Raw genomic sequence first — 26,472 nt, 5'->3', positions numbered from 1 at the left:
AAATTCAGGATTAATTCTGAAGAACTGATATGTAGCCTTATTCAAATTCATAAGAACCTTAATAGGAGAAACTTATGTACATGGGCAAAGCAGCTGCTCCCAGTGGTGGCCAGCTGGGAAAAGATCCACCCCCTCCCAGGACAGGGTCTCTTTTCAAAGGGGTAATAGTAAAAACATATGGTGGGTAGTCATGTAGACCACCAGAAAGAACAATGCATTCCTAGGTTAACAGATAACATCAGGCAGTTTTCCACACTCTATACATTTATTAATCTCCTTTCTGGGGCCCGACATCTTTGAGTTGCATTCTGCTTTCTGGGTCGTCAGCCAAACCTGAGGCTGTGGAGAATTAAACAGTCACTGAAAGTTAGAGTCCAACATTTCCCAGATGCCTTTGCTGCTGGAGACGTATTGCATCTCTGAGCTCCTACAGCACTCAAATAACGAAGTTGCTACCACTGTGGTGATTCCTCCCCTTGGGCCCTCCAGCAACACCCCCCCGACACACACCTTAATCTGGGAGATTGCCCAGCTGCCCCTTGGCCCACCTTGCCCTCTCCCCACTAGCCCTGGTATACATGTCCCTCCTCCCAGAAACCCACCTGGATTCCCCATGTGGCCACACCCTTTCCCATTCTGCTGGCCTGATGTCCCAAATTCTGTCCCCCTGGGGCAATTTGCACCCGGTCCTTTTCAGAGTCTTGTGCAGGGCACCCTCATACTGGAGCCATCGACTTCCTTAGCCAGACAAGGGCAGAAGTGACAGAAGAAGAATCAATCCCTCAGCAAGGAGCTCAGGTGGGAGACATGGGGTCGGATGGGTTGGGCTGACGAATCTTTCCCCATCCAGACATGGGAGCATCTGCCTCCGACAGCCGAGAGATGGCATTTTGCCAGGTTAAAGTTTCAGTTTCTTTTTTTGTTTTGTTTTGCTTTGTTTTGTTTTTATCCTCACCCGAGGACATTTTTGCATTTATTTTCAGATAGAGCAGGAGGGGGAGAGGGAGGACGAGAGAGAGAGAGAAACATTGATGTGAGAGAGACGCATCGAGTGGCTGCCACCCACACGACCCCAACCAGGGCCGGGGACAAACTGCAACAGAGGTACGTGCCCTCAGCGGGAACTGAACCCAGGTCTCTCTGGTCTGCGGGCCAGTGCTCCAACCACTGAGCCAAACCGGCCAGGGCAAGTTTCAGTTTCTTATATTCTGAGAGCAGTAGGTTATCTGAAGAACTTCCCAGTGGGGTCAAACACTGATCCCAGTGAGTCTCCAGGAAGCCAGAGTGGCTCTGGAACAGGCAGGTGGCAGGTGGCAGATGGCAGGGGATGGGAGTCAGCTCTTTCCTGGAAACCTGGACAATGGGCTGGGATCTGAGCAGCAGGATCACATCATTGCCTGCTGATCTCAAATTCCAGTTCTGCCTCCTACTAGCTGGGTGACTTGGGCATGTTCTTTGACCCTAAATGCCTTCATCTGTGAAGTGGAGCAGTTGCAATGACCTACCAGGGTGTTCAGGAGATCGACTGTGCTAACATCTATGTAAAGTGTCAGGCGCACAGTCGTTTCTCAATAACCTGTCATTCCCTTCTCCATCACTCCTATATTTGAAAGAATTTTGACAACCAAATTACATTTACTCAGGACTAAGGAATTCATTTTCCTGTTACAATTTACAAAACCAATGATATAAAATCTAGCCCTGGCTGGTTTGGCTCAGCGGTTGGAGCGTTGGCCTGCGGACCAGTGTCCCGGGTTTGGTTCCCGCTAAGGGCACGTACCAAAAAAAAAGAAAGAAAGAAAAAGAAAAAAAAATTAATGATATAAAATCTGACTCCACTAGAGTGAAAAAATGAAAATTCAGCCAAACCCACAACAGGGGCTCAGGTCTGACAAACTCGTCCCAGCTCCTCCAGGGTGCAGGCCCTGGGCCCACATATAAGGACACCCTGTCCCTCCACTGATTCTGGAAGGCTTGGGAGGGGTGGGGCCTGTTGGTGGTCCAGCCAGTGTCATGCCTCCTACCTGGTACAGGGAGTATCCTTCCCCATCCTGTGCCTTTTTCTGAACTTGCCCAAGGGCAGCTGTGCCCCTGAGTGGCTGTACATTGCTGGTGGGCTCCAGAAGTTGAAGCCCAGCTTTTGTCAAGGGCAGCAGTGGACAGGTTGGGCCATGGGAAGTGGAGGACAGCTTGGGTCGTGGGCACTCCTAGTTGATCCTTGGAGACAGGACATTAATGAGCTGAACCCGGATGGTTTTGCTTGCCTACTCTGTACACATCACTGAGTTCTTATAACAACACTGCAGAGTATTATCGCCATTTCACACATGTAGGAGATGCTGAAGGTCTTGCATTCCAGCTACTAAGCAGTGGTTTTAAGTAACTGAGTCCAAGTCAATCAAACCCCAGAGCTTTTGCCCACAACATCAGGCTGCATTGAATGCTGACAACGCTCAGTTCAATCCTCCCTCCCAGCAAACTTTGAGCTTTCCTGGCCCTTCTCCATCCAGGTCCCCTACAGGTCAGGAGATATCTGCTCCAAGTCACTTGGACATGGCATTTAACTGCTCTAAGATTCAGTTTTCTCATCTGTAAAATGGGTACACAGTAACTCCCACATGCCCTCTACACAGACATGTGAGTTTCGAATGGGATGGTGGATGTGAAGGGACCTTGTAAACTGGCACATTAAAAACAGGAGAAATTCGGTCTGGCCAGTGTGGCTCAGTGGTTGAGTGCTGACCCACGCACCAAGTGGTCGCTGGTTCGATTCCTGGTCAGGGCACATGCCCAGGTTGTGGGCCAAATCCCCAGTGGGGGGCATGCAGGAGGCAGCCAATCAGTGTTCTCTCTCATCGATGTTTCTATCTCTCTTCCTCTCAGTTCCTCTCTCTCTAAAAAATCAATAGAGGAAAAAAGAATTTTAAAAATAAGTAAAAAAAAATTTAAGGGGAAAAACAAAAAACAGGAGGAATTCTGCCCTGGCTGGTTTTGCCCAGTGGTTAGAGCGTCGGCCCTTGGACTGAGGGAGTCTCAGGTTCAGTCCCGGTCAAGGGCACATACCTGGGTTTCAGGTTTGATCCCTGGCCCCAGTCAGGGTGGTGCGGGAAGCAACCAATCAGTGTGTCTCTCTCACATCAATGCTTCTCTCTCTCTCTCCCTCCCTCCCACACACTCTATCTAAAAATCGCCCTGGCCGGTTTGGCTCAGCGGTTAAAGCGTCGGCCCGCGGTCCGGAGAGACCCGGGTTCGGTTCCCGCTAAGGGCACGTACTTCGGTTGCAGTTTGTCCCCGGCCCTGGTTGGTCGTGCGGGTGGCAGCCACTCGATGTGTCCCTTTCACATCGATGTTTCCCTCTCTCCCTTCCTCTCTCTCCCTCCCACTCTAGCTGTACAAAAAATGGAAAAATATCCTCGGGTGAGGATAAAAAATAATAATAATAATAAAATAAAAATAAAAATCAATGGAAGAATATCCTCAGGGTGAGGATCAACAAAACAAAAAAAATGAAAGGAATTATTTTTAGGATATCAAAGGGGTTCCTCTTGTTAATCTGATTATCTGTCTCTGAAGCATTGGGCCAGAGCTTAGGGGAGAGCACCCTCCCCACCCAGCTCAGAGAGGTCAGGTGAGAGTCATTTCCGGGAGCCCCAGGAGGGGCAGCTGCAAGGAGGGGAGGAGGGGAGGCAGAAACTGCCCACTGGGGCACCTTTTCCCAGTCACAAGTCTCCTTTACACAGCTCACCTGTCTAAACCCAAAGCTCTCAGCAGTCTTGGGAGGGAAGTAGGACCAGAAATATTTTCATTTTTAAAGATGAAGAAACTGCCCTGGCCGGTTTGGCTCAGCGGTTAGAGCATCGGCCTGCGGTCCTGAGAGACCCGGGTTCTGTTCCCACTAAGGGCGCGTACCTCGGTTGCAGTTTGTCCCCGGCCTTGGTTGGTCGTGCAGGTGGCAGCCACTCGATGTGTTCCTTTCACATCGATGTTTCTCTCTCTCTCTGTTTCTCTCTCTCCCTCCCACTCTATCTGAACAACAAATGGAAAAATGTCCTCAGGTGAGGATAAAAAAAAAAAGATGAAGAAACTGAGGCCTAGAAAGGAGACAAGTTTCCCCAACAAGTCAGCAGGGAAATCTGTACTCAAATGCACTTCAGGAGACTTTTCATTCAGCCTCTTATATTAGGATGGTTGCCGGTTTCCTTGGTTTCTGTATTTTAAAAAAGTGGGTCCTGCAAATGTTGAAGATTCACATTGTGCCAGGTTCTGTACTAAGTTCTCCTGTGATCTCTAACACAGCCTTGCCAGGGAAGTCCAGTTATTACCCCGTCTTACAATGGAAGAAGAAGTAAAGCTCAGAGAGGTGAAGCAACCTTACTGAGGTCATGCAGTTAAAAAGGCCTGAAGCCAGAAATAGAATCCAGGTCTGGCCCAGAGCCTGTGTTTGTAACCATAACAATATTCTTTTTTGTTGTTGTTGTTCTTTATTGATTTTATAGAGAGAAGAAGGGAGAGGGAGAGAGAGATAGAAACATTGATGAGGGAGAACATCGACTGGCCGCCTCCTGCATGCCCCCCACTGGGGATCGGGCCCGCAACCTGGGCATGTGCCCTGACCAGGAATCGAACCGGCGACCTCTTGGCGACCTCTTGGTGCATGGGTTGACATTCAACCACTGAGCCACACCAGCCAGGCCCATCCCAATATTCTTTCAGCATAAGTTACTGTGACATCTGGCCCTTCATCTGAGCACCTCTTTCATCTCAGCCTGCTCCACCCTCCCTTGGCCTTCACCTTGGGTTCATCTCCAGCAACATTCCCTGACCCCTATTTCTCCCTTTTTTAGGCCATCTCAAATTTTCTCTCTCACATGACCTGCTCTGTTGCCCTCACAGATGTCACTGCTGTCTGCAGTTGTCTTATTTGCTCATTAGTTTGTGTCTCCTGCACTAGAACGTGTGAGTAGGGACCTTATGTGGCTTGTTGCCTGCTGTCTCACATATCTGGCACACAATCAAACACTCGAAAGTTCAAAAGAGAGAGAAATGTTCTATAAATCTAAAGAGAGAGACAGAAACAGAGGCAGAGAGAGAGATAGCCAAACCTTTGGTCCAGGCCTGGCTGGGACAGCTCCTCCTCAGTTTGTATCACCATGACAGGGGCTCAGCCTTGGCTTGGCCACACTGGTCAGGTGACTAACATACTCCAGGCAGCCTTGGTCAAACTAACAAGCAGAACCTGAATTACCCAGAGGCAAGGACACTAAGTATGACTGGATGGTGCTTGGTGATCTCACAGTCCTTTGTGAGAACTTTATATGTTTTGTAACTCTCCTTTAATACATTTTCAAAAATGAAATTCAAAGGCAATATAATTTTCCCACGCACAATGCTTTTAGACATTTGTATAAACTTCATAGAATAATATTTATATTATACATACAATATACTGTACAAAGTATTTTACACATAAGGTACTGTATAAAGTAATATAGAGGCCCTGGCTGGTTTGGCTTAGCGGTTGGAGCCAGAGAGTCCCGGGTTCGGTCCCCGCTATAGGCATGTACCAATAAATAAATAAATAAATAAATAAATAAATAAAGTAATACAGAAGAAAAAGAAAAAGAAAGTAATTTAGAATCAAATACTATGTATTTCTGCATGTGAAAGCTCAGGCTTAACCCCACGAGAGCAAAGAAGCTTGCAAATGTATGAAAACCAGAACCATAACTGTAGACTCCTGCTGGAGTGTCAGGTCAGCAACTCAGCTCACACAGACCAGGTGGTCACGGGGACAAAATCTTCTAAAATTGTGGATGAGCCTTGATAAAGTTTTCATGGAGACTAAGTCAAATCTTCCCTAGGATTGCATGGTAGTTTTACTTCTGGAAAATTTAATATATTTTAAAACCATTCAAAGAAATGTTGGTGAAATAAAGCTAGCTTCCAGGTCAGGTAATGAACAGATTTCTCACGTATGTGATTGTCCAGAAAGACGGGAAAGTTGAGACCGGTACTGGACGATTCCTTGATGTGTCAAAGACCTCATCAATTCCCAAACTATGCCCTAGGGGGCGGTAGCGCTCTGGTCGAGAACAACTGCCTGACACTCTCCAGTGCTCTGTTTTTATTTATATAATTTATTATTATTGTTGTTGTTGTTGTTGTTGTAGTTATTGGTATGTGCCCCTAGCTGCGAGGGCCTAGTGGGAACTGAACCTGGGACTCTCTGGTCCACAGGCTGACGCTCCAACCGCTGAACCAAACCGGCCAGGGCTCTGCTTTTATTTTTTATAATTATTGGTTAATCATCACCCAAGGATATTTTCTCCATTGGTTTTTCGAAATAGTGAAAGGAATAAAAGGGGGAGAGGGAAAGAGAGAGAGAGAAACATCGATTTGTTGCCTCCTGTCGGGGACTGGGGATCCAACCTGCAGCCCAGGTTCCTGCTGGGAATCTAACCCACAAGCCTTTGGTGCGCGGGCTTACGCTCTAACTACTAAGTCACATGGGTTAGGGCCTCTGGCGCCCTGCTTTTCAATTTAACTCTACCGTTGGATTGTTTTACATCATGCTGTGGAGATCTACATCCCTTTCAAGACTGCATAGTATTCCATCACATGAAGGGAATGTCATGCAGTTCCGCCTCCATAGCATTCTGCTGTTACCTACCAGACTACCCTAAAGGTCGTTTCGCACATGTGTAAGCAGTGGGTTGAGGAATTCTGAGAAGTGACCTGGCTGGGTCACAGCATGTGAGCAGTTGAATGTCTGAGAGTTTGGCCAAAAATTGCCATCCACGGAGGTAGATTAATCTACACTCCCCCAGTAGAGCAGGAGAGAGCTGTTCCCGGAGCTCTGGGAGTCAGGCTGGAGTGGGGATGGGGTGTCAATTCAGAAAAATCTTTTTTTTTTTTTATCCTCACCCGAGGATATTTTTCCATTTTTTGTACAGATAGAGTGGGAGGGAGAGAGAGGAAGGGAGAGAGAGAGAGAAACATCGATGTGAAGGGACACATCGAGTGGCTGCCACCCGCACGACCAACCAGGGCCGGGGACAAACTGCAACCGAAGTACATGCCCTTAGCGGGAACCGAACCCGGGTCTCTCCGGACCGCAGGCCGACGCTCTAACCGCTGAGCCAAACTGGCCAGGGCTCAGAAAAATCTTAACCAGGATTCCTCCCCTCTGAGGGTCACTTCTTCAGCCCACGCCCAGGGTCCCCCCAGTAAGGCCTTGGTGTCCAGAAACTCTACAGCCTACCTACTCAAGCCATGGGTGAGGGAAGGTAGGAAGGCCTTTCCCTAGGTAGGTTGATCCTAGCTATTACATTTACTAATTTTCTTAACTTTCAAAAAAAGACATCTTTGTTGCTCTTCTGAGTCTATAAGTAACACAGGGGCAAATGTAGATTTACAGTTGTTCGTATGGAAACTGTTTCGTGTACTCATAACTGTAAATCTACTTTTGTCCCACTCTGTATATATGTATTTCAGAGGGGGAAATCCCTTTCTCTACCAACTTTTTATTTTGAAAAACTTAAAAACAAGAAAAAGAGCCCTGGCCAGTTTGCTCAGTGGTTAGAGCGTCGGCCTGCAGTCCCGAGAGACCCGGGTTCTGTTCCCACTAAGGGCATGTACCTCGGTTGCAGTTTGTCCCCGGCCCTGGTTGAGTTGTGCAGGTTGCAGCCACTCGATGTGTCCCTTTCACGTCGATGTTTCTCTCTCTCTCTCTTTCCCTCCCACTCTATCTAAACAAAAAAAGAAAAGAAAAAAAATTTAAGAAAAAGTGCAAGAATAGCACAATGAGCACCTATATACTCTTCACCTTGACTCCCCAGTTGTTCACATTTTGCTGCATTGGCATTATCTTTATTTATTTTTAACCATTTGAGACTAAGTTGCAGACATTCAGCCCTAAACATTTCAGTGTGCATTTCCTAAGAATAAGCACGTTCTCCTACAAAACCACAGTATGGTGATAAGAAATTTAACATTGATAAAGTAATGTCTACTGTACAGGCCTTATTCAATTTTCTTCAGTAGTCCCAAAAGAGTCTTCTAGAACTCCTCCTCCTCCCTGCCCTCAGGGTCTAATCAAAGACCTGACCTGGCATTTAGCTGTGAGCCTGGAGTTTGGGTTTCTCCTCTTGGGCTCAGTGGTCCCCAAGCCCCTGGCCCTGCTTCCAGGAAGGCAGCTCTAGGTGGGGACAGTGCTGGTCCTGAACTCAGAGGTGTTGGTGGGGCTCACAGGAGGGACCTGAGCTTTACTTTAGCCCCATAAATACCTCCCTAGGCCCCGAGGATACAAGCTCGAGTGGATACTGCCCCTGCCACGGAGCTTGCCCTGGAAGAATTCAGCCTCACAATAAACTACCGTCTGTTTCTGTTGCTCTCCCAGTGCTAGGCAAGGACTGGTCCATCAGTGCTCACTACCACCCCTGGGGCTGGTACGGTCCTTCCCCCTTTTACAGCTGAAAGGAGTTTCTGTTTTTCCATCTGATGAGGAAGCTGAAGATGACCACATGGGGCCACATGATACCTCTGGAAGGACCACTGGGTGTGTGGTCAGTGTGAACTGTGGCCAAGTCAGCCAGGACTGTGACTGCCTCCTCAGGGCTCCAGGCTTGCTCCTCTGGGCAGACAAGTCTAGACAGGGTTCTGAAGCTTCATAGGCATTTTAAGGCTCCTGCTGCACCCTGCAGCCATCATGATTATCCTTGGGAAATGCCTCCACCGGCTTGTGATGTCTCATCGTCCACAGATAACCTCTCCCGCCGGGGCAGACTGCTGCCACCGCACTGGGCTTTGTTCACACCAATGATGGCCCACGTTTTCTCAGCATCAAAGCATTTACTTGTGGGGGAAGGCAGGGACTGTGATCTACTCACGTCCGGGTCCCTGACAGGACTGTTTGTTAATTCTTTATTCTCTCTCTCTCTCTCTCTTTTTTTCCTTTGTGGGCACCAGGACCAACTATCACTAGCTGCCCAAATGTCAAAAAATTATGCTTCTGAAATCTCTTGATGTCAATTCTGCACATGGAGCAATCAAGCTGCTTTACGTGTGCCACTCGACAGAAGCCCTGTTTTTTGTTTTTTTTTTGGATTGTTGATTCTTCACAGAGCTTTTGCAGATGTGACTTTAGCCAAGAGTTTGTAAGTTAGACAGGACAGGTGACATCATCTTTATTTTCAGATGAGGAAACTGAGGTGTAGCAACAAATCTCAAAGGTATCCTATTGCAAGAAGAAAACCAGAAATGAAGTGCAAGTCCCTCATTCTACTTTGGGGGAAACAGAGGCTCAGGGGTCACCAGCTTTGAATCTGGCTCTGCTACTTTACAACTGTGTGATCTGGAATCTGAGAAGGAAGGCATGTAAGGAGTTATAACTATCTGTGCCTGCATTTGGAGGTAGAGGTAGGACCAGAAATAGAACCTGGTTGCTCTAAAGGCCCTTTCCAGAACTTTCTGTGCCACAGGTTCTGGGAGGCAGTCAATAATAATGAAAATAATAGTCATTGAGTGCTTGCCAACTGCCAGACAATGGTCTAAGCACTTTACAGCCGTTAACTCCTTAAATCCTCACATAATTCCTGTGAGGTAGGTGCATTATTATCCCCATCAGCTTGTTTTATAACTAGGCTTAGAAGCTTTAAGATACTTGCTAGAGCTGCAGCAGGAGGAAATTGGAGACAGGTCCCTGTCTCCCAGGTGCTCTGGTCCTGAGGCAGACAAGTGGTGCTGCCAGGAACACGCTATATTTCTTGGAATTCTTGGGGCCTGAAGCCTGAGTAGATGAAACAGATGAGCAGTTCACTGCAGGGATCAGAGCGCTGGGTTGAGAATGAGGTGGGGTGGGAGCTCTTCTGGACTCAGGCAGGTGGGGGGTTGAATTCTGTCTCTTTCATTTGAGTGACTTTGGTGCCATTTGACCTCTGGGGTCTCTGTTTTTTGTTTGTTTGTTTTTTATTTATTGATTTGAGAGAGAGAGAGAGAGAGAGAGAGAGAGAGAGAGAGAGAGAGAGAGATTGGCCGCCTCCTGCATGCCCCCCACCGGGGATGGGCCCACAGCCTGGGCATGTGCCCTGACCAGGAATCGAACCGGTGGCCTCTTGGTGCATAGGTCTGATGCTCAACCACTGAGCCACACTGGCTGGGCTGGGGTCTTTGTTTTTTCATTTGTAAAGTGGGAAATTGCATGGGAGAAACCTGGGTTCTGCTTTACACTGGAGTCATTACACACGGGCACCTTCTCTTCGGCTCTTTAGACCAGCGGCCACCTCACGGGTCACAGATTGCACTCTCCACGCCCCCTGATTCAGGCTTCCCAGTGGTGGAAAGTCGCAAAGCCGTTTCCCAGGGAAAGCTGATAGTTGGCCCCTTGGGATCCACGTGCTAACTCGGAGTGAGCCGGCTGGCTGGGTCGCTGTAGGTCCGGACGCGACCATTTCTGGGAGTGAGGGGCGGGGAGACAATTTACGTCAAAGTCGTGGCCGACCCTTCTTAAAGTCGCAGCCTCGCATCCGTTGGTTTTTGTTTTGTTTTGTTTGTTAGAACAAACGATCACGTCTGCACAAAAGTTTTAAAGACGAGGCAGGTGGTGGGTCTTGGCGGCGGGGCTGGCCGGGGAGAGAAATGTGTCTCCCTGCGAAGTGGGATCAGAGACGTCAGCGTAGGATTTAAGCCCATTTGTCACCCGGGGAGGTAGGGTAAAAAGTACCTGTCCGGTTCCAGTTCCGAGCTTTAAACTTCGAACCTGTTTCTCATCATTTGTAAAATGGGGTGAATAATAACTTAACTCCTAAAAGTGTTGAGGCTTAGAAGAAATAACGGTGTGAGTGTAACCAACACAAAGATGTAGGTCTCTTTCTCCTTCATTCATCCTCTCTGTGCGAAGGAGGACCCCAAAGCCCAGGGCGGGGTTGAAATACCCCAAGTCACGCAGAAGTGGTTCAGAGCCCAAGTTAAGCCAGGTTGAACCCGGGGCTCCCGGCTTCCGGACCAGCCTTTTCACTCTGTCCAGTCTTCCTAGCCGGGATCACAACTCGTGTAACCCCACTGCGTACAAGCGCACTGCACCCTACAGTTTGTCAAGTGGCTTTGGAGCTGAGTTTCAACCGATTATCTGTAAAATGGGGATAATGCTAATTCCTGTTTGATGCGGTCCCGGTGAAGTTGTAAAATCCCAGCCAGCAGATAAATGCTTGCCATCGCTCTCTGATCGTCCGCGGCTTTGGAACTGATTCAAACCCCCGCTGCCACGCAGACTGGGCCACAGAGGAAGAGGGGGAGAGTGAATTCACGCTGGTCTGGCAAATTATTGAGAGTGCTGGGGTTCCCGATGCAGCGTTCGGCCGGGGGACTAGTGAGGAGGGGGTTGTGAGCATACGCCGTCAGTGCTGTGCTGCCGACAGGTCATGCGCGACGTGGAGATGTGCGACCTTGGCGCGCGGTCCCGCCGGGTACCTGCAGCTTGGTGTGGAGGGCTCGGCTGGTCCCAGTGGAGGCCTCGAGTGGGCGGGGCCACCGTCACTCCGGGCATGCGACCGGTCGGCCCTCGGGGGCGTGGCTTCGCGGCGTGGTACGGGGGCGGGCCGGGCTCGGCCGCCTTCCTTGTCGGCCTTGGAGCGAGGCGAACGTGCGCGGACCCCGCATCGGTCGCGGACCCGCCATGGGCCCGCCCGACCCCGGGCGCCGCGCAGCGCGAGTACCAACCTAAAGCTAGGTGGGCGGGGCGGGATCGGGACTGAGGGCCCGGCTAGGGATGGAGGCCGGAATCGGGGTCCCGGGGAGCCTGAGCCGTGGCTGGGCTCGGAGCGCGGAGTCGCGGGCCGCTGCGTTGATCAAGTCGGCTTCACCGGGCGCCCCCTGCGCGCGGGGCCGGGGCAGGGAGTGTCGCCCAGGGCCGAGGAGAGGTCCTGTCTCCCCATCCCTACTTCTCGCTCTCTGGGTCGAGTCCCCGGCCGGTATTTCTGGGGAGAGAGCACAGAGGTCGTTCTCATCCTCGCCCCTGGCCTGGCCCTTCCGGTCCTGGATGGGGTGGGGGGAGGGCCAGGCGCCCAGCCTGCAGTCCGAAGAGAGCGGACGGACCAGCGGTTTTGTTTACACATTTCTCTCACTGCCCGGGCCCACCTCTCCGCGATGTGTGACTTGGGCCTGGGGACTGGAATAGGAGGCGCAGGGGGATGGCTAAGGCATTTTGATCTTTGGGGCCAAACCGGGCACCCTCGCCGAGGAGGTGCACAGGAAGTCTGTGTGTCGAGGATGAGGAAATAGCAATGGGCCACTGTTGCCTGTGAACCAACCGGTAACTATCCCACCTTCCTAACTACTCCCAAAGTGACCTTGGGCAGGTCGCCTCACCTCTCTGAACCTCAGTCTCTCCTTTGGCAAAGTGGAGACGATAGTAACCGCTTTAAAAGATTATCGTGAGGGTCACTTGAACTTATACTCCGTGAGTGAATGGGGTGAGAGGTCGGTAAAATCCGGAAGTGCACTGCCTCAGCTTTCCCCAGCCACTGATTTCTGTTTTGTGAGCTGGCATTCCTTTGACTGAGCTTTGCTTTTCAGAATTGAAGCTACAAGATGGCTGATCAGGACCCTGGGGGCATTAGCCCCCTCCAACAAATGGTGGCCTCAGGTGCTGGAGCTGTGGTTACCTCTCTCTTCAGTAAGACCTTGGGAGGTTGGGTGGGGGCAGCTGGGTACTAGGGCAGATCAGAGATTGGAAATGTCTTGGTCTCGGAGGGGAGGGGTCAGGAGTGAAGTCTTGAAAGAAGTCTTTAGACCTGCCCTCTCCCCCAGTGAACCCGCTGGACGTGGTGAAAGTCCGCCTGCAGTCCCAACGCCCCTCGGTGACCAGGGGTGAGTAGCCAACCCTGGAGCTAGTAGGGGGTGATGCCTGGGCAAAAGGATCTCCCAGAGATGGGATCCCTGGGTAGGTGGGCGTCTCTCCTGACTTGATGGACTACCTTGTGTTTTAGAGCTGGTGTCTTCCTCCAGACTCTGGAGCTTCTCTTATGCCAAATGTGAGTACCCTTAGCCACAGGGAGCCAGTGAGGGTCAGGGGAGGGAGTGTCCCAGTCTCCCCAGAGCACCTGTGAGCTCTGCAGCCATGGACTGCCACATGCTTCCAGATTCTATCAGCCACTCCTCTGTCCTGCACCAGAATGTCCACCTAGGGTCCCCCAGCCTCTGCTGGCCTCCAAGGGACAGGGGCTCACCACTTCCCTGCCGGGTTCCAGGGCCATGGCATGCTAATGCCTCCTCCTCTTCCCCAGTACCCTCCTCTTTCCAACCCACAGGGAAGTGCCTCCTGTACTGCAATGGTGTCCTGGAGCCCCTGTACCTGTGCCCAAATGGTGCCCGCTGTGCCACCTGGTTTCAGGACCCCACTCGCTTCACTGGCACCATGGTGAGGAGCAGCTGTGCCCTCAGCTGGGTCTGTTCGGATACTTGAGAGATACAAATTGCTTGAGCAGCAGACCCAGGAAAGAACAGATACTACAAAGCATGTGGGGGCAGCCAGTTTAGTTTGGGAAGGGCTTCCCTGAGGAGGTAGTTCTCTCCACGAGGGTTTGAAGGTTGAACAGGAGTCTACCTGGAGCCAAGTGGGAAATTGCATGTGTGAAGGCTTGAGGGGCTACCGCCTCCAAGCAGGAGCCAGGGCTGTGGGCAGAGGTGATAGTATCAGGTTAGGGCCCAGCCTGGGCCAGCACCTTCACAGGCCTTTGTCATGTTCACCCTCATGCCCTGGGCTGATGTTCTCTTGGCCAGGATGCTTTTGTGAAGATTGTGAGAAACGAGGGCACCAGGACCCTGTGGAGTGGCCTCCCAGCCACTCTGTGAGTACCCCAGTCCTGTATATTGTCTTCCCTTTGCCTTGTTGCTCCCCTGTTGGCTCTTGCTCCCCTGTTGGCTGGCTGGGTGGGGCAGGGAAGGCCTGGGCCGTTTGGGAGTCCCAACTAACATCTCTTCACACCCTCAGGGTGATGGCTGTGCCAGCAACCGCCATCTACTTCACGGCCTACGACCAACTGAAGGCCTTCCTCTGTGGTCGAGCCCTGATCTCTGACTTCTATGCACCCATGGTGGCTGGTGCACTGGCCCGCTGTGAGCACAGCCCTGGGCCCTTGATCTCCCTTTGACCCCACCTTTGCCTGAGTTCAGTCCTAGCTCCCACCTCCACTCTCTGCCGATGGGGAGATGTCTTGGGCTCCCAGACCCTGGGGCAAGCTGCCGTTAGGACCTAGGGCTGATCGCTTTCCACTGTTTCCATAGTGGGCACCGTGACTGTGATCAGCCCCCTAGAGCTGGTGCGGACAAAGCTACAGGCTCAGCATGTCTCATACCGGGAGTTGAGTGCCTGTGTCCGAGCTGCTGTGGCTCAGGGTGGCTGGCGCTCACTGTGGCTGGGCTGGGGCCCCACTGCTCTTCGGGATGTGCCCTTTTCAGGTAGGCACCAGGGGTGCAGGGGATATGGGGTAAGGGAGCCCTTGGATGATGCACAAAATGTCTACAGCCAAGTTCCAACTTTGATATGCTGACTTTGAAGTCACTTAACTTCTCTGAGCTCTGTTCCTGCAGAGAGCCTGTTATAGAAACTGGCATGTAGCAGGCAGGCCTCTTGACTGGGAGGGAGTGGTTGCCATGTAAGGGACAGTGAAAGATGTGCAGTATGGGGCCCACCCTTCTGTCCTCCACATCTCTAATGAGTGTACCCTGTGCTCCCAAGCCCTGTATTGGTTCAACTATGAGCTGGTGAAGAGCTGGCTGAGTGGGCTCAGGCCAAAGGACCAGACGTCAGTGGGCATCACTTTTGTGGCTGGAGGCATCTCAGGGACGGTGAGTTGACTGGGCTGGGGGTGAGGCTGGCAGAGGTGTCCTTGCATGGCAGTGCATTAGCTGCCTGTTGAGAAGCAAGCTCACTCTCCCTGTCTGGGTACAAGGGATGGGGGTCCTGGGAATGGAGATGAATCCTCTCCCCACCCCACCAGGTGGCTGCCATCCTGACTCTACCCTTCGATGTGGTGAAGACTCAACGCCAGGTTGCGCTGGGAGCGGTCGAGGCTGTGAGAGGTGAGGGGTTTGGCTGGTGTGGGATGGGAGCAGGTGCGGGTCCAAGCGGGGTCTTAATGGGCTATGCCTTGTGTCTGCAGTGTCACCCCTGCACCCCGACTCCACCTGGCTGCTGCTGCGAAGGATCCGGGCTGAGTCTGGCACCAGGGGACTCTTCGCAGGTGAGTGTCTGTATCCAGGCCCTGGTGGGGTTGGGACCCTCCGGGACCCACCCTCTGATCCCAGCCTTGCCCTCCCTCTGCAGGCTTCCTCCCAAGGATCATCAAGGCTGCCCCCTCCTGTGCCATCATGATCAGCACGTATGAGTTGGGCAAAAGCTTCTTTCAGAGGCTCAACCTGGAACAGCCTCTGGGCCAGTGAGAGGAGTGAGGGGATGAGAGCCCCATCTCTTCCACGGATGGGGTAGGGCAGGAGGGAACTGAGCCAAGTGCCTTGTCCTCAGGGGAGGGGCCTCATTTTTCTTACCTCTCAACTCTGAGCCCCAAGGGTAGCGGTTCGCCCCTTTGAGCCTTCCCAGGCCCCCTCAGACAGCTTTCTTCCTACTGGTCCTCATCCCAAGCTCCAAGGATCATCACTTTTCCAACCAACTCCCCAAGTTCAAGACCAAATCTGTTAACTCTCTCTTCCCCCTACCCTCTTGGCATTTCCCTGTGTGTGTGTTGTAGCTGGGCTTGCCCCCAAGGGCCACAAAGCCCTGGGCCTGGCTAGTCTGAACCCACCACTGTTAATTCATTGAGTGTAAAGATGATGAACTTCTCTCCAGTGCCTGTGACTGCAGGGGCAGGGGCAGGGGACAGTGGGGTTGAGGGAAGCAGGACTTGGTAAGGGATTTGCACAGAGGAGGCCTGTAAGGGATCCTGGTGTAGGCTTTAGCTGCCCAGGTGATGCCCATGTAAAGGACACCCCAATTTAGTGAGGACCCAGGATTGATGGATCAATAGGCAATATCCTGATAGTGTTAGGGCCAGGGTGGAGGATGGTGAGACCTCTCCCCAAGGGCACACTTAAGTGATAGCAGAAGAAGGAGGGTTGCTTCACTGCCAGGCTTTGGCCTAATGGAAGGGTCTGCAACTTTGGGCCAAAGCTGAATTGTACAGGATGATGGAAGATGGCACTGCCAGGGCCTGCGCCCCGTTCCCCCAAGGATGTTCAGTCTCTTCTCTGCCTGAAATTTAGGAAGTTCTCAAAAAGTATCAGGTTGAAGGGGTTCTTATGTGTCTGGGTCCTGCTGTGGGTGGACCTAGTACTCAGCACACTTCATACAAAAGTCACCCACTCCTGAGCTAGTCTGACCCGCCTGCTCCCACAGGGCACACACTGATTGTGTGGTCTAGCATCACATTGGTTATGGGCCCACCATTGGCTCTGCCACGTTCTGTCAACCTCAAGACGGTCCTGTCCTAGTCCCCACAGACAAGGCTTCCCTCAGTCATCTATGTGGTTTTTATTTGCCTGTTCCCCTCAGAGCCCCTACACTGGGGGCTGAGGAAGAAGTGACTTCGGGGGATGAATACAGGGACAGACAGGAGAGGTGGGGGAGGTGAAGGTATCGAGGCTGAGCCACCAACTCCTGAGGAGGTGGGGGAGATAGTGAAGTAGAGTCCCAGGAGGGAGCCAGCCAGGCATCAGTCGCCAGAAGAATGGAACAAGCTCCCCCAAGGACTTCCTGTGGCCTTGGCGACTCCACCTTCCTATCGAACAGGCTTCCCTTGGCAGCCCTGGCTTCCTTGGGCAGGAAGCTAAACCAGAAGCAAAAAGTTTCTTTCCCAAGAGATCCCCCTGGCTGGCTGGACATCGTTCTCTGGAAGGGTGGCCTGGATTTGGGGACTCTGAGGAAAGGCAGCAGGTGTCTGTGCCCTGGCAGGTGGGGCTGGCACAGCCCACACTGTTCAGCTGGGGCTCAGTGCTGGACTGCCCTCAGGACTGTCGCTCACCAGGCACTCGTTGGATTTGAAGCTCGCCAGGGACTTGCAGCTGGGGATGGAGGCCAGGGAGCCGCAGAGGCCCAGCATGGAGGGCGTGGGGTCCTTCCCTGGAGAGAGAGGGTGGGTGAGGCCAGGCCAACCAGTCTGCATGTGTGGCGGTCGTGGGCTCAGGCTGTGAAGGGGCATTCCCTCAGTCCCCCAACCCCAGGAGACTTCTCGTTTCAATTAACATTGATAGGCACCTGCCTGTGCTGTGCACAGTGCGGGGAACACTATTGTAATCGTCAGTTTATGTCTCTGTCTCCCCCTGAGGTTCATCCTCTCTGTTTATTAAATACACAGTGAGCACTTGTTCTGTTCCAAGCACTGGGGATACAGAGAACGGACGAGACACAGTCCCTGCCCTCAAGGAGCTCACAGTCTGGTGGGGAGACAGACACATGGACAATCACAAACAGTGTGGCAGGTCACATGTCCATAGCCTGCCTTGTCTCAAAGAAGATCTAAGGTCATCCAGTACAGTAGTTTTTAGAAAAGACATGACGTCCAGGCACCGGGAAAACTAGGGTGGGAAACCAAGGTGAAGCCACGGGGAGGGCAACACAAAATGCATGCGTTGAAGTCCTGGACATTCGCTTGAAGGGAGCCACTAATTTGGCTCTGAGCTTCCTGGCAGCCAAAGAAAAGGGGGAAACAAGGGTCAGGCAAGTGGTTCACAGAGTGCATGAGATACGAGCAAATTAGGCAAAATACTCCCAGAAAATTGGAATCCCTTGATATCATGATACCAAAAAAGCCATCGAGCCCTCACCACATGCCAACACTGGCGATCACTTTAACGCCCCCATTTTACAGATGAGAAGGGCTCTGCAAGGTGAATAATTGACAGCTCCACAACCAGAGGAGGCACAGCTGGGGTTTGCACCGGAGTTTGCCAGACAACCCAAACCAAGTTAATTGCTGTGCTAACCTCTCTGGAAGGGCTGAGGGAATTGGCCAAGGCCTGACTACAAGCCCCAAGGCCTGGAGGAATGCTTGGTGCTGCATTGGGGGAGGGGGGGCGCTCACCAATGGGGCCCCAGGGCTCCTCATCCTGCTTCCCCTCTCCCAGGCGCTGGGAGTCTGAGCTCAGACTGGCTTCAGCTGACAGCGGCTCCGTGCACATGAAACTGTGTCTGTGACAGAGTATAGAACTGGTGTACAGGTAGAGGCTTACCGCCCCCCATGCCCCTCTTCCTTAAGAGGGACCAGCACTCAGGCCCAAACAGAGCCTGACTGTGCTTACCTCCGGTAGAGTTTGGGGTTGCTGACACCCTCAGCTCCATTGAGCGTTCCCAGCGACGGCCATTGGTTGACTAGGGGCGTGGTGAGTTCCTTGGAACCCTGGGCCAGGGGAGCGTGGTCACCAGGGATCAGACCTGTCCTGGGATGGGGAGGGGTTGGGGTCAGGCTGGCTGGGAGGGAGCAGAAATAGGGAAAGGGGGGTGTCTTCAGCAAGGGGTGTTGGGAGGGGTTAGGATTAAAACCTGGGTTGCAGAAATGGGGACAATGTTGAGGATCAGTGGGGCCGATTCTAAGAGTCAGGGAAGGGTACTGGGGTTCAGGCAGGTGACAAGGATTAGTGCACTCATGTTGGGGGTTAGCGGGAGTGAAAGGGTGTTGCAGGAGTCAGGGTGATAGAGAATAGTGTAGGAATCCTGAAATGTAATGGAGGTGGGACTTTGGGAATCATGCTAGGAGGTCATAGGGTGATGAAAAGGTTTAGTGAGGAAGTGTCAGGGATTGGTAGGAGTGAGGTCAGGTGTCATGGGTGATGACAGTGGGCTATGTTGCAGATCAGGGGGAGTAATTCAATCACGTTGAAGGTCGCTGAGTAACAGAGGTCCTTGTGAGTGATGTTGGATGGCCTTTTAGTTGATGGCGGGTAATAGAGGATGAAGTGGGGAGCGGATTTTTGGAGGGCGCCCAGGATCATAGTTGAGGATAACGTTAAGTCACTGCAGAGGACCTCCGGGTAGAGGTGATGGGGTCAGTTGTTTGATGCTAGCGGTTGGTTGAGTTGGATGCGAGTATCAGAAAAGGTGAGGTTAGAATCAATGGGGGAAATGAGGGGGTTCCCTGGGGTGATGTAGTCGGGGTGGGGTCAGGGTTCAGGGCGGCGGCGGCGCTCACAGCTGCTCCTGCAGCTCCAGGATCACGCCTTCCAGCTCCCGTTTCTCGCGCTGGTTCTGCGCTGCCGCCTCCTCCAGTTGCAGCTGTAGCCGCCGATTCTCCGCTTCCAGGTCCTTCAGCTGCGACTCGCGCAGACGCACCAGCTCCTCCAGGTAGCCCTGCGGAGCGCCGGCTCAGCGCAGGCGGCGGGGAGGTGCCTGCAGCCGGCTGGCCCGCCCCCTCCCGCCCCGCTGCCTGTGCCCGCGCCGCGCCGCGCGCACCTTCTGCGCGTAGACGATGCGGAACTTCTGTTCCATCTTGTGCCACTTGCTGTACCAGCTGTCCTCGTCGGTGACGAGCGGCAGGTACGGGTGCTCCGGCGAGTTGTCCTCGCTGGTGCTGCTTTCGGCGCTGTGCCGCTCCTCCTCGTCAGTCAGGTAGTCGTAGCTTGCGGGAGGGAGCAGTGGGCACCGGTCGGCTCGTCCCGCCCGCGCGTCCCACGCTGCTCCCCTTGGGCTGCGGGCCGCAGCGCCCGCCCAGCCAGTCGTCTGCTGCCATCCCCAGCCCTCCAGGCGGGAGTCTGCCCGCAGCCCCCGCAACAATCCGGCTTCTCACCTCTGGGTGAACTTTAAGTAGGGTGTGTAATCGATGACCACGGGGGTCTTCCCATCCAGCACTTCACCCTTTAGACAGAAGCTGGGAGCAGAGAACCCACAGAGTTGGTGAGGGGTTGGACATTCGCGGGGGTGACACCCCACCACCGCCACTGCCACAGACATCCAGACCCCACCTGAAGTCTATGGCGCTCAGTCCTATCAGCATTCCAGTGAGGACCGTGGCTTCCTCCCTCAGCATGATGGCTCCTGAGTCATAGAAACGTCTGTGGGGAGTGGTGGGGATGGGACTGATGGTGCAGCACCCTCCCAGGGAGCCCGCATCCCTCAGGACCTTTCTTGTTGGCTTACTACAAACCTTTCTTAGAGGAAGTAAGTATCTGCTTCCTGCTCATCCCTCAGGTGTGGGTCTTGTGTCTCCCTCAGACTGGGGCCCACTGGGAATAGCACTTGTGTATCCCACCTATTAGAACGTGTGTTCCCTGAAAATAGACTTTCCTCAATCTTCTGACATGCCCCTTTCCCACCAAGTACTGAGTCACCCAGATCCTTAAAATCAGGAAACACTCCATTCCCCACTGGCACATATTGCCTGTAACCCTGCCCCAGGACACAGCTCTGCACAGCGGAACTCTGCATTCCATGGGTAGCAAGTACACACGGCTGCCATTGTTTGGGGAGCAGGTAGGGCTGTGTGTTGAAGGTATAGAACAAGGCCAAGTAAAATGATACATAGATGAGACTTGTCCAGATTTGTGTCTAAAGGTAGAGCTGTGTGTAAGTCTGGGAACTAATAGGGGATAATGAGTTTGACTTGGAAGAGGTGATGGTGGTGCCAAAGGTGTGCTTTCCAAAACTAGTGGTGCATGCTGGGAGATGTAGTCCAGATAGAAAAGGTTGCTGTAGGAACTGAAAGATCAAATGTGTTTAGACAATGAACATGTGCACTGGGACCTGTGGTCTGAGCTGACTGAGAGGGTCTGACCTGGTGGTCCGGGTGTCCCGCAGAGCTGTGGTGATGTATTCCGACATGCGCTTCTCCATCAGTGCTACCCGGATCCATGCCCGGCCCTGGAAAGCATGCTCACTTTTACTTGCAGCCCTGAAGAGACCCATGTACGCACCATTGGGTCTGGACCTCCTGTGGCTCTTCTCCCCTGTACCCATGGCAGGAGTGGGGACCAAGGAGCAGGCAGTTCCCCTGTATCCAGAGCAGGGAGTAGCTGCCCTGACCCTGCTCATCGCAGGCCACGCACCTTGGCTCGGGCTGTGCTGATGTTCTCCATGTTCTCAATGCTGCTCACACAGTTGTTGGGCACTTTGCTGCAGGCCAGCCGAATATAGTCCCAGAAGCCCCGCTGCCCATCTGAGCTGAACCAGCTCACTGGACCTGCTGGGGCACAGGCTGAGCCAGGGCAGGGAGGGGGCTCAGCAAGACAAGGGAGTTTAGAGAAGGTCCATGTAATGTGTCACACACATGCATAAGTATAAGCAGCCACATACATACACAGTGCCTACCACAAATATGTGCACACTCATACGTATACACAAAGGGCATGTCAGCATATAACTGCATGCCCAGAAGACCCCTTCTCCTCTTCCCAGCTCTGTGCATGAGCTGTGCATGACCCAAAATTGGAAATATGGACGGGGGAAGAATTGGGACCAGGGTCAGTGATAGGGTTCAGAAGTCACAGAGTAGATCAGAGCAGAGTGGCTGGGAGCTAAAGGCTGGGGGTTGGGAGGGCTGGGCAATAAAGGACAGGAACCTGGGCCCACCTTTGAAACGATGGCTGAGGATTTGCTCTAAGATGGCTGCAAAATTCACAAACTCCTCAGATGAGTCATCGATGGGCTCTGCTGTGTACTTCTCCAGCAGTGTTTTCACAGAGAACCTGGGTGCGGGGTAGGGAGAAGGGGCAGTGGGGTGTTGGGTGAGAAGACAGGGTGATGGTGGTAAGGGAAGGTCATCAGGCCAACAGACGGACAAAAGGCAAATAAGAGGTCATGAAGAGCATGGATGTAGTGGGGTGGCAGGAAAAGAGGGTGGGAGACAGGTGAGAATATAGTGACCACAGGTGCTGTGACATGAGAGTGCTAGGGTGGCAGGTGGGAGACTGTGTGACAAAGTGGATGACAGGAAAGGTGATAGCCAGAGAAAGGAAGCTTTGGGAACAAGGTATGAGAAGGAATGAAACAATAGGCAGCAAGTCCAGGCACCCAAAGCTGGAGGCCATCCCAGAGCCCTCTCCTCCTTGTCCACCCTTCAGAGTTCCATTCTCTATGTATGTGGGTTGGGGGTCAGCTAGGAGTTAGAAGCTGGTTTGTATCCCTGACCTGGGCTGTCTTCTGCTTTTGCTGGAACAACCTTCAGTCCCTCTGGGGTGAAGGGTCACTTGTGCCAGGACCTGTGAGTTGGCACCAAGCACATGGGGTGCAGGCATGCATGGTGGCCAGGTGGGCTCTCAGCACAGGGACGCACCCCCTCCCCCTTTTCCTTCCCAGCTTGGCTGCCCACACACCAGCTGCCCAGAACCAGGAGGTGCAGAGTTGGGCTGGGGGAGGTGCCGGGTGTGGGTCTGACAGACACACTGGGTGGGAGGAAGTATTGGCAGCAGATCTGTGGAAGGGGCCTTGGGGGCCCTGACACCTGGCTTCTCAGAGAGGAAAGGAGCCAACAGAAGACAATGGAGCTGAGAGACTGGAGCCCAGCAGCTCCCATCCCTCTCTCCAGTCCTGCTTGAAAGCCTCAGCTCCCTCTGCAGTCCCTATTCCCAGTCCCTACCCCTGCAATCTCCACCTGCTATGGCTGCAGTGGGGTGGGGCAGGGCTGAGGGCTCAGCTCCCCACATCCCATTATTGCCCTATTGTGGGTGGCAGAGCAGATACAGGGGCTGCTTGGAACTGCCCTTTTTTTCCCTAAGATTATCAAGCCCTGTAATGGGCCAAGCTCTATACTTTGCATGTATTAGCTTGTCCATCCCTACAACAGCTCTGGGAGGTAGTTCCTCTTATTATCACCATCATCCCCATTTCACAGATAAGGTAACTGAGGGTCCAAGTGGTTGACTGATCTGTTCCAAGTCACATCACACAGCTAATGGGGATTCAAATAGGTATGTCTGATTCCAAAGCCCTTGCTCTTTCTGCCATATCTTGTGGACTCCTGGTAGCTGTGAAATTCCCAAGGATCTGAGCAGCCCCTGCCCTCTGTCCCCGACTCTACAGGCTCCAGCCCCGGGGCACTGGCCTCCCTGGCTCTCAGGACAATGGCACAGCTGAGTCCATGGGCCTCCTTCCCTTCCCTTTGGACCTAGAGTTGGTCTAGCCTGAGATCAGAGACAGGTCAGTGTTGGGGTTACACTAGGGGGAGGCAGCCTGGTGGACTTAAGTCCTATTTCCTTGTGATACATGTGTGGCTTTGGACAAGTCATTCAATCTCTCAGAGGCCCGTTGTCTCAGGTGCAAACAGGAATAATAGTACCTGCCTCATTAAATTTTGATTCAGATCCTAAGCAGGACTGAGAGGAGGTGAGTGTGTACAGGGCAGGGGTGATGGGGAGATGGGCCATTAATGGGAAGGTTTAGCCTGCCAAAAAGGAGCCTGTGTTTAGGGCATTATCTGGGCTTCATTATGCAGCCCCCCACAGCCTTATTTCTTCTGATCATCTGGGTCAGACCACAGTGGGGGCCTGGGGCTGGTTTCAGCATGGCAGCCATTTACCATCTGTCCTCAGGGGTGCTGCAGAGCTGGTCATTGCCCCCAGGAGCCCCATGGTGTACTCCCTGTTAGAAGGTGCAGTGGCTGCTGCAGGTTACCATGGAGACAGGGAGGCCAGGGCCCAGGGGAGCCCTTAGCTTGCTACAGGAAACTGTTCTGGGAGCTGGAAGTGAACCATGTGACAGTGATGAGGCAGCAGAGGCCTGAGGGGTTTCTTAGCCTTTGTCATGCCTCTGGTTCCCCCCAAACTCTACTTCTTACACCACAGCTCTAAGCCTACTTCAGTCCACTAGAACTGCTGTAGCCTAGGCCAAGGGCTGTTCCCCTTTCCTCACACACTCAAGAGGCCCAGCTTTCCTGGCAGGTAAGAGAAAGAAGAGGAATCTAGGGCATCAAGAGAGAGGAGAGGGACAGAAAGGGTGTCATCAGGACAGGGCTATTGCTGTGTGTCAGGCATTGGGCTAGGCTCCTACAAGGATTATGTCATTACCATTCCTCCGAGTGGCTGTTGCATCTATAATGGGGATGATGAGGTACCCAAAGCCCGACTGAGTAGGAGACTTCACCAAGGTTGCACAAGTAATAACTGATGAAGTAAGAGCTTGAACCTAGGACCATCTAACCCCAAAGGCAGAAATCTTTATTTTACACCATACTGGCAGGGTTCAAGGTGTGAGGGGGGAGGCAGTGACCTGCACTTTGCAGTCATCCTTTCTGTAACATTTCAGGCATTTTTACAGAGGTCTGGTGTGCACAGCACAATGCGAGGCAGTAGGGATATAGTTGTGTGAGACAGGCACAGTGTGTTTGGGTGTGTGTCCAGGAACCTGGAAGAGCCATAGGACACACTGGCCAGGGCATCAGGTGGGTACTGATTACTGTGTGCAGGCAGGTGAAGCTGGCAAGGGAAGACAGCTGAGATGTGCACTAGGAGCTCCCTGCTCTCAGAGGTGGCATGAGGGGCACTGCTGGTGAGAAGGCAGCTGACATGGGGAACCTACAGGGAGAGATGAATGGAGGTGAGGGCTCAGGTAGAGAGGCTGAGCAAATAGCCATTCCTGGCTTCAGGGCAGGGAGGATGAGTCTGCAGGGCTGAAGTGGAAAGGTTCACTTCATGGGCCCCAAGAAATCAGGGGAATCTTTTCAACACTGCAACAGCCCCACCCTCAGGGACCAATAGGCCTGCCCTCCCACTCTCCTCCCCTTGAACCAAGGAGACCCAGGATTCTGTGGCCAAGCCCTCAGTCCTTCCCATGGCAGGGGTAGTACCCTTCCCTGGATGAATTTAGGGTCTTTGCCCACATGCCCAGTTGACTGCCACAGGTTACAGCTGCCCAGAGAAGGAGGGCACCATTCCTGCTTCAAGATTTGAGCATTGGAAAATCTCCCTGAAAAGCCCCACTTCAGAGAGGCCAGGCTGTTGGGTAGGAGTGAGGGTATGCTTGGAGGGTGCTCATCCCCGGACCGTCAGTTCTCCTAGGCCCACAGCTTCCCGGTTCCCAGCCGGGGAGCCAACCATCGCTCCCCCTCCCCCTCACGCACAATGTCACTTCCTGGTTCTCACAGGAAGCTGCAGTACCAATTAAACACCCCTCACCCTCCAGGCCTCAGGCTGAGCAAAGGCCTGGCTTGGCCTAGAAGGGTAGGGACCAGACCTCGAAACTCCCTACCCGGTCTGGGCCTCAGAGGGACAGTGGACGCTCCTCTTAACCCTGTGCCACCTCCATTTTCTCCACGGCTGCTATGCACCCTGTCTTTGGCTAGCTCATCCAGGTTTTCAAAGCCGGTCCAACGCCTCTCCCCAACCACCCTACTCCCACCCTCCAGCAGAGCCCACCTGCACACGGTAATCAGGTTCCTACGCTCCACAGCCACGTTGCGGGAAGACGCTTTCTTGGAGGACAGCCCCAAAGCCATGGTGGTCTGGACAAAGCTCGCTTCCATCCAGATGTGCTGCCGCTGCCAGCTGCCCCTTACCCCACCCGACGCCTCGGCTCCCCCGCCGGATCACGGCTGGGCCCTCTGCCCATCGGGGCCCCTCGACCCCTCTAGGGCCATCTCTCTGCCACTGCTCCCGGTGCCCAGCACCTTGGCTCCCTCCCCCGCGCGATTCCCGAGCAAAACAAGGCCGGGGAGGGAGCTCTCCGAGGTGCTGAGCCGGGCCCGTCACCCCCTCCCCTAGCCTCCCGCCCCCACCTCGTCCAGTGATGTCACGGCCATATGGCCCCGCCCCCAGCAGCCAGGGACCAATCCGTAGAGGGTACAGAATTTGGGGGCGGGGGGAGGGGAGAGAACCAGGGTCCCCGGTACTGAGAGGGTTCCTGGAAGAGGCAGCGATTGGAAGGAAGGAGTAAGAAGGGGCATCTGGCTTGTCCTCCAAGTCCACACCCAGAGCCCAGGACCCTCCTTGCGTCTCTGAGTTCCGACATGTCCACTCTCCTGTTTCTGACTTGTGATAAGTAGTATCTATCTCAGATTTCTCCCCCAGCTGCCTGGGGAATGGAGATTCTCACCTCCTGTACCCTCATCCCAGCCCTGCTTCAGTATCAGCGTTCCTAGCGAGACCAGAGCCAGGTCTGTGTCCAGAGAGCGCAGGTGGCCCTACCCTGCTGACTCAGGAGGCCAGGGAGCAGAGAGACTGCGTGTCTGCGCCAGCCAGTGGAGTCTACCGCTCCTAGGGTGGGGGATGGGAATCCAGAATCAGCCCCTGGAGCCCAGAGCCTGGAAACTCTCAGGACTAAGTGGAGAGTAGACTTGACAGCTAAGGGCCTGGGGTCTGCGGAAGTTCCTAGCAATAGAGCTGGTAGTGTCAAGGCAACTGGGGGGGGGGGGGGTGCAACCAAGGCACTGCTTCCCCTGTGAATCTTACCCCCTCACACCACCTTAGGGGCATCTGGCTTCCTGTTAACCTGTCTGCCAACATTGCTGTGTGGTACAATTAACCCTCTCTGCAAGAGAGGAAGTCCCTGCAAAGCTGGTTACA

General features: G+C 53.3%; 2 protein-coding genes and 1 non-coding gene across 9 annotated transcripts; 1 reads left to right on the top strand and 2 right to left on the bottom strand.

Annotated features, from left to right (window-relative positions):
• Window positions 1-8,956: 8,956 nt before the first annotated feature.
• On the bottom strand, window positions 8,957-9,088 carry LOC118635154. Its single transcript, XR_004960492.1, has one exon. It is a non-coding gene; the product is annotated as a U11 spliceosomal RNA (small nuclear RNA).
• Window positions 9,089-11,613: 2,525 nt separating this feature from the next.
• Window positions 11,614-15,836, top strand: SLC25A39 (solute carrier family 25 member 39). 3 transcript variants are annotated; one of them, XM_036267970.1, is made up of 12 exons: window positions 11,614-11,725; window positions 12,571-12,670; window positions 12,805-12,864; window positions 12,984-13,028; window positions 13,305-13,414; window positions 13,777-13,844; window positions 13,988-14,112; window positions 14,281-14,454; window positions 14,735-14,844; window positions 14,997-15,078; window positions 15,159-15,239; window positions 15,323-15,836. In XM_036267970.1, exons 2-12 carry the CDS (start codon window positions 12,586-12,588, stop codon window positions 15,436-15,438), a joined length of 1,056 nt encoding a protein of 351 aa, XP_036123863.1. In that variant the 5' UTR covers window positions 11,614-11,725; window positions 12,571-12,585; the 3' UTR covers window positions 15,439-15,836. The 3 variants fall into 3 exon arrangements, with proteins under 3 accessions (XP_036123863.1, XP_036123862.1, XP_036123864.1); XM_036267969.1 differs by having other exon boundaries at window positions 13,281-13,414; XM_036267971.1 differs by lacking the exons at window positions 11,614-11,725; window positions 12,571-12,670; window positions 12,805-12,864; window positions 12,984-13,028; window positions 13,777-13,844 and having other exon boundaries at window positions 13,326-13,414.
• A 667-nt stretch (window positions 15,837-16,503) lies between these two features.
• On the bottom strand, window positions 16,504-25,666 carry RUNDC3A (RUN domain containing 3A). Of its 5 annotated transcripts, none has more exons than XM_036267964.1 (11): window positions 25,327-25,651; window positions 21,548-21,663; window positions 21,025-21,173; window positions 20,754-20,839; window positions 19,945-20,034; window positions 19,770-19,850; window positions 19,436-19,601; window positions 19,176-19,333; window positions 18,289-18,426; window positions 18,072-18,178; window positions 16,504-17,110 (listed from the first exon to the last, which is right to left on the bottom strand). In XM_036267964.1, the coding sequence occupies exons 1-11, from the start codon at window positions 25,431-25,433 to the stop codon at window positions 16,968-16,970; spliced, it is 1,341 nt and encodes a 446-aa protein (XP_036123857.1). In that variant the 5' UTR covers window positions 25,434-25,651; the 3' UTR covers window positions 16,504-16,967. The 5 variants fall into 5 exon arrangements, with proteins under 5 accessions (XP_036123857.1, XP_036123858.1, XP_036123859.1 ...); XM_036267965.1 differs by having other exon boundaries at window positions 16,707-17,110; window positions 21,025-21,161; window positions 25,327-25,642; XM_036267966.1 differs by having other exon boundaries at window positions 16,707-17,110; window positions 21,025-21,158; window positions 25,327-25,642.
• Between the last annotated feature and the right edge of the window lie 806 nt (window positions 25,667-26,472).

Source organism: Molossus molossus, unplaced genomic scaffold, assembly GCF_014108415.1.
Source record: "Molossus molossus isolate mMolMol1 unplaced genomic scaffold, mMolMol1.p scaffold_m16_p_19, whole genome shotgun sequence".
Lineage (NCBI taxonomy): Eukaryota > Metazoa > Chordata > Mammalia > Chiroptera > Molossidae > Molossus > Molossus molossus.
This window is presented reverse-complemented; position numbering and strand designations above follow the sequence as displayed.

What these genes read in the sequence shown, in the direction of transcription:
- RUNDC3A (XM_036267964.1), bottom strand. Translation starts at nt 25,433, where the DNA reads ATGGAAGCGAGCTTTGTCCAGACCACCATGGCTTTGGGGCTGTCCTCC. An exon ending in CTGGAGCTGCAGGAGCAGCT is followed by an intron (nt 18,427 to 19,175) that starts GTGAGCGCCGCC and finishes TCCCCATCCCAG; the next exon opens with GACAGGTCTGATCCCTGGTG. An exon ending in GGAGCCCTGGGGCCCCATTG is followed by an intron (nt 17,111 to 18,071) that starts GTGAGCGCCCCC and finishes CTCTCTCTCCAG; the next exon opens with GGAAGGACCCCACGCCCTCC.
- SLC25A39 (XM_036267969.1), top strand. Translation starts at nt 12,586, where the DNA reads ATGGCTGATCAGGACCCTGGGGGCATTAGCCCCCTCCAACAAATGGTG. An exon ending in GGCTGGTGCACTGGCCCGCT is followed by an intron (nt 14,113 to 14,280) that starts GTGAGCACAGCC and finishes CTGTTTCCATAG; the next exon opens with TGGGCACCGTGACTGTGATC. An exon ending in TCGGGATGTGCCCTTTTCAG is followed by an intron (nt 14,455 to 14,734) that starts GTAGGCACCAGG and finishes TGTGCTCCCAAG; the next exon opens with CCCTGTATTGGTTCAACTAT.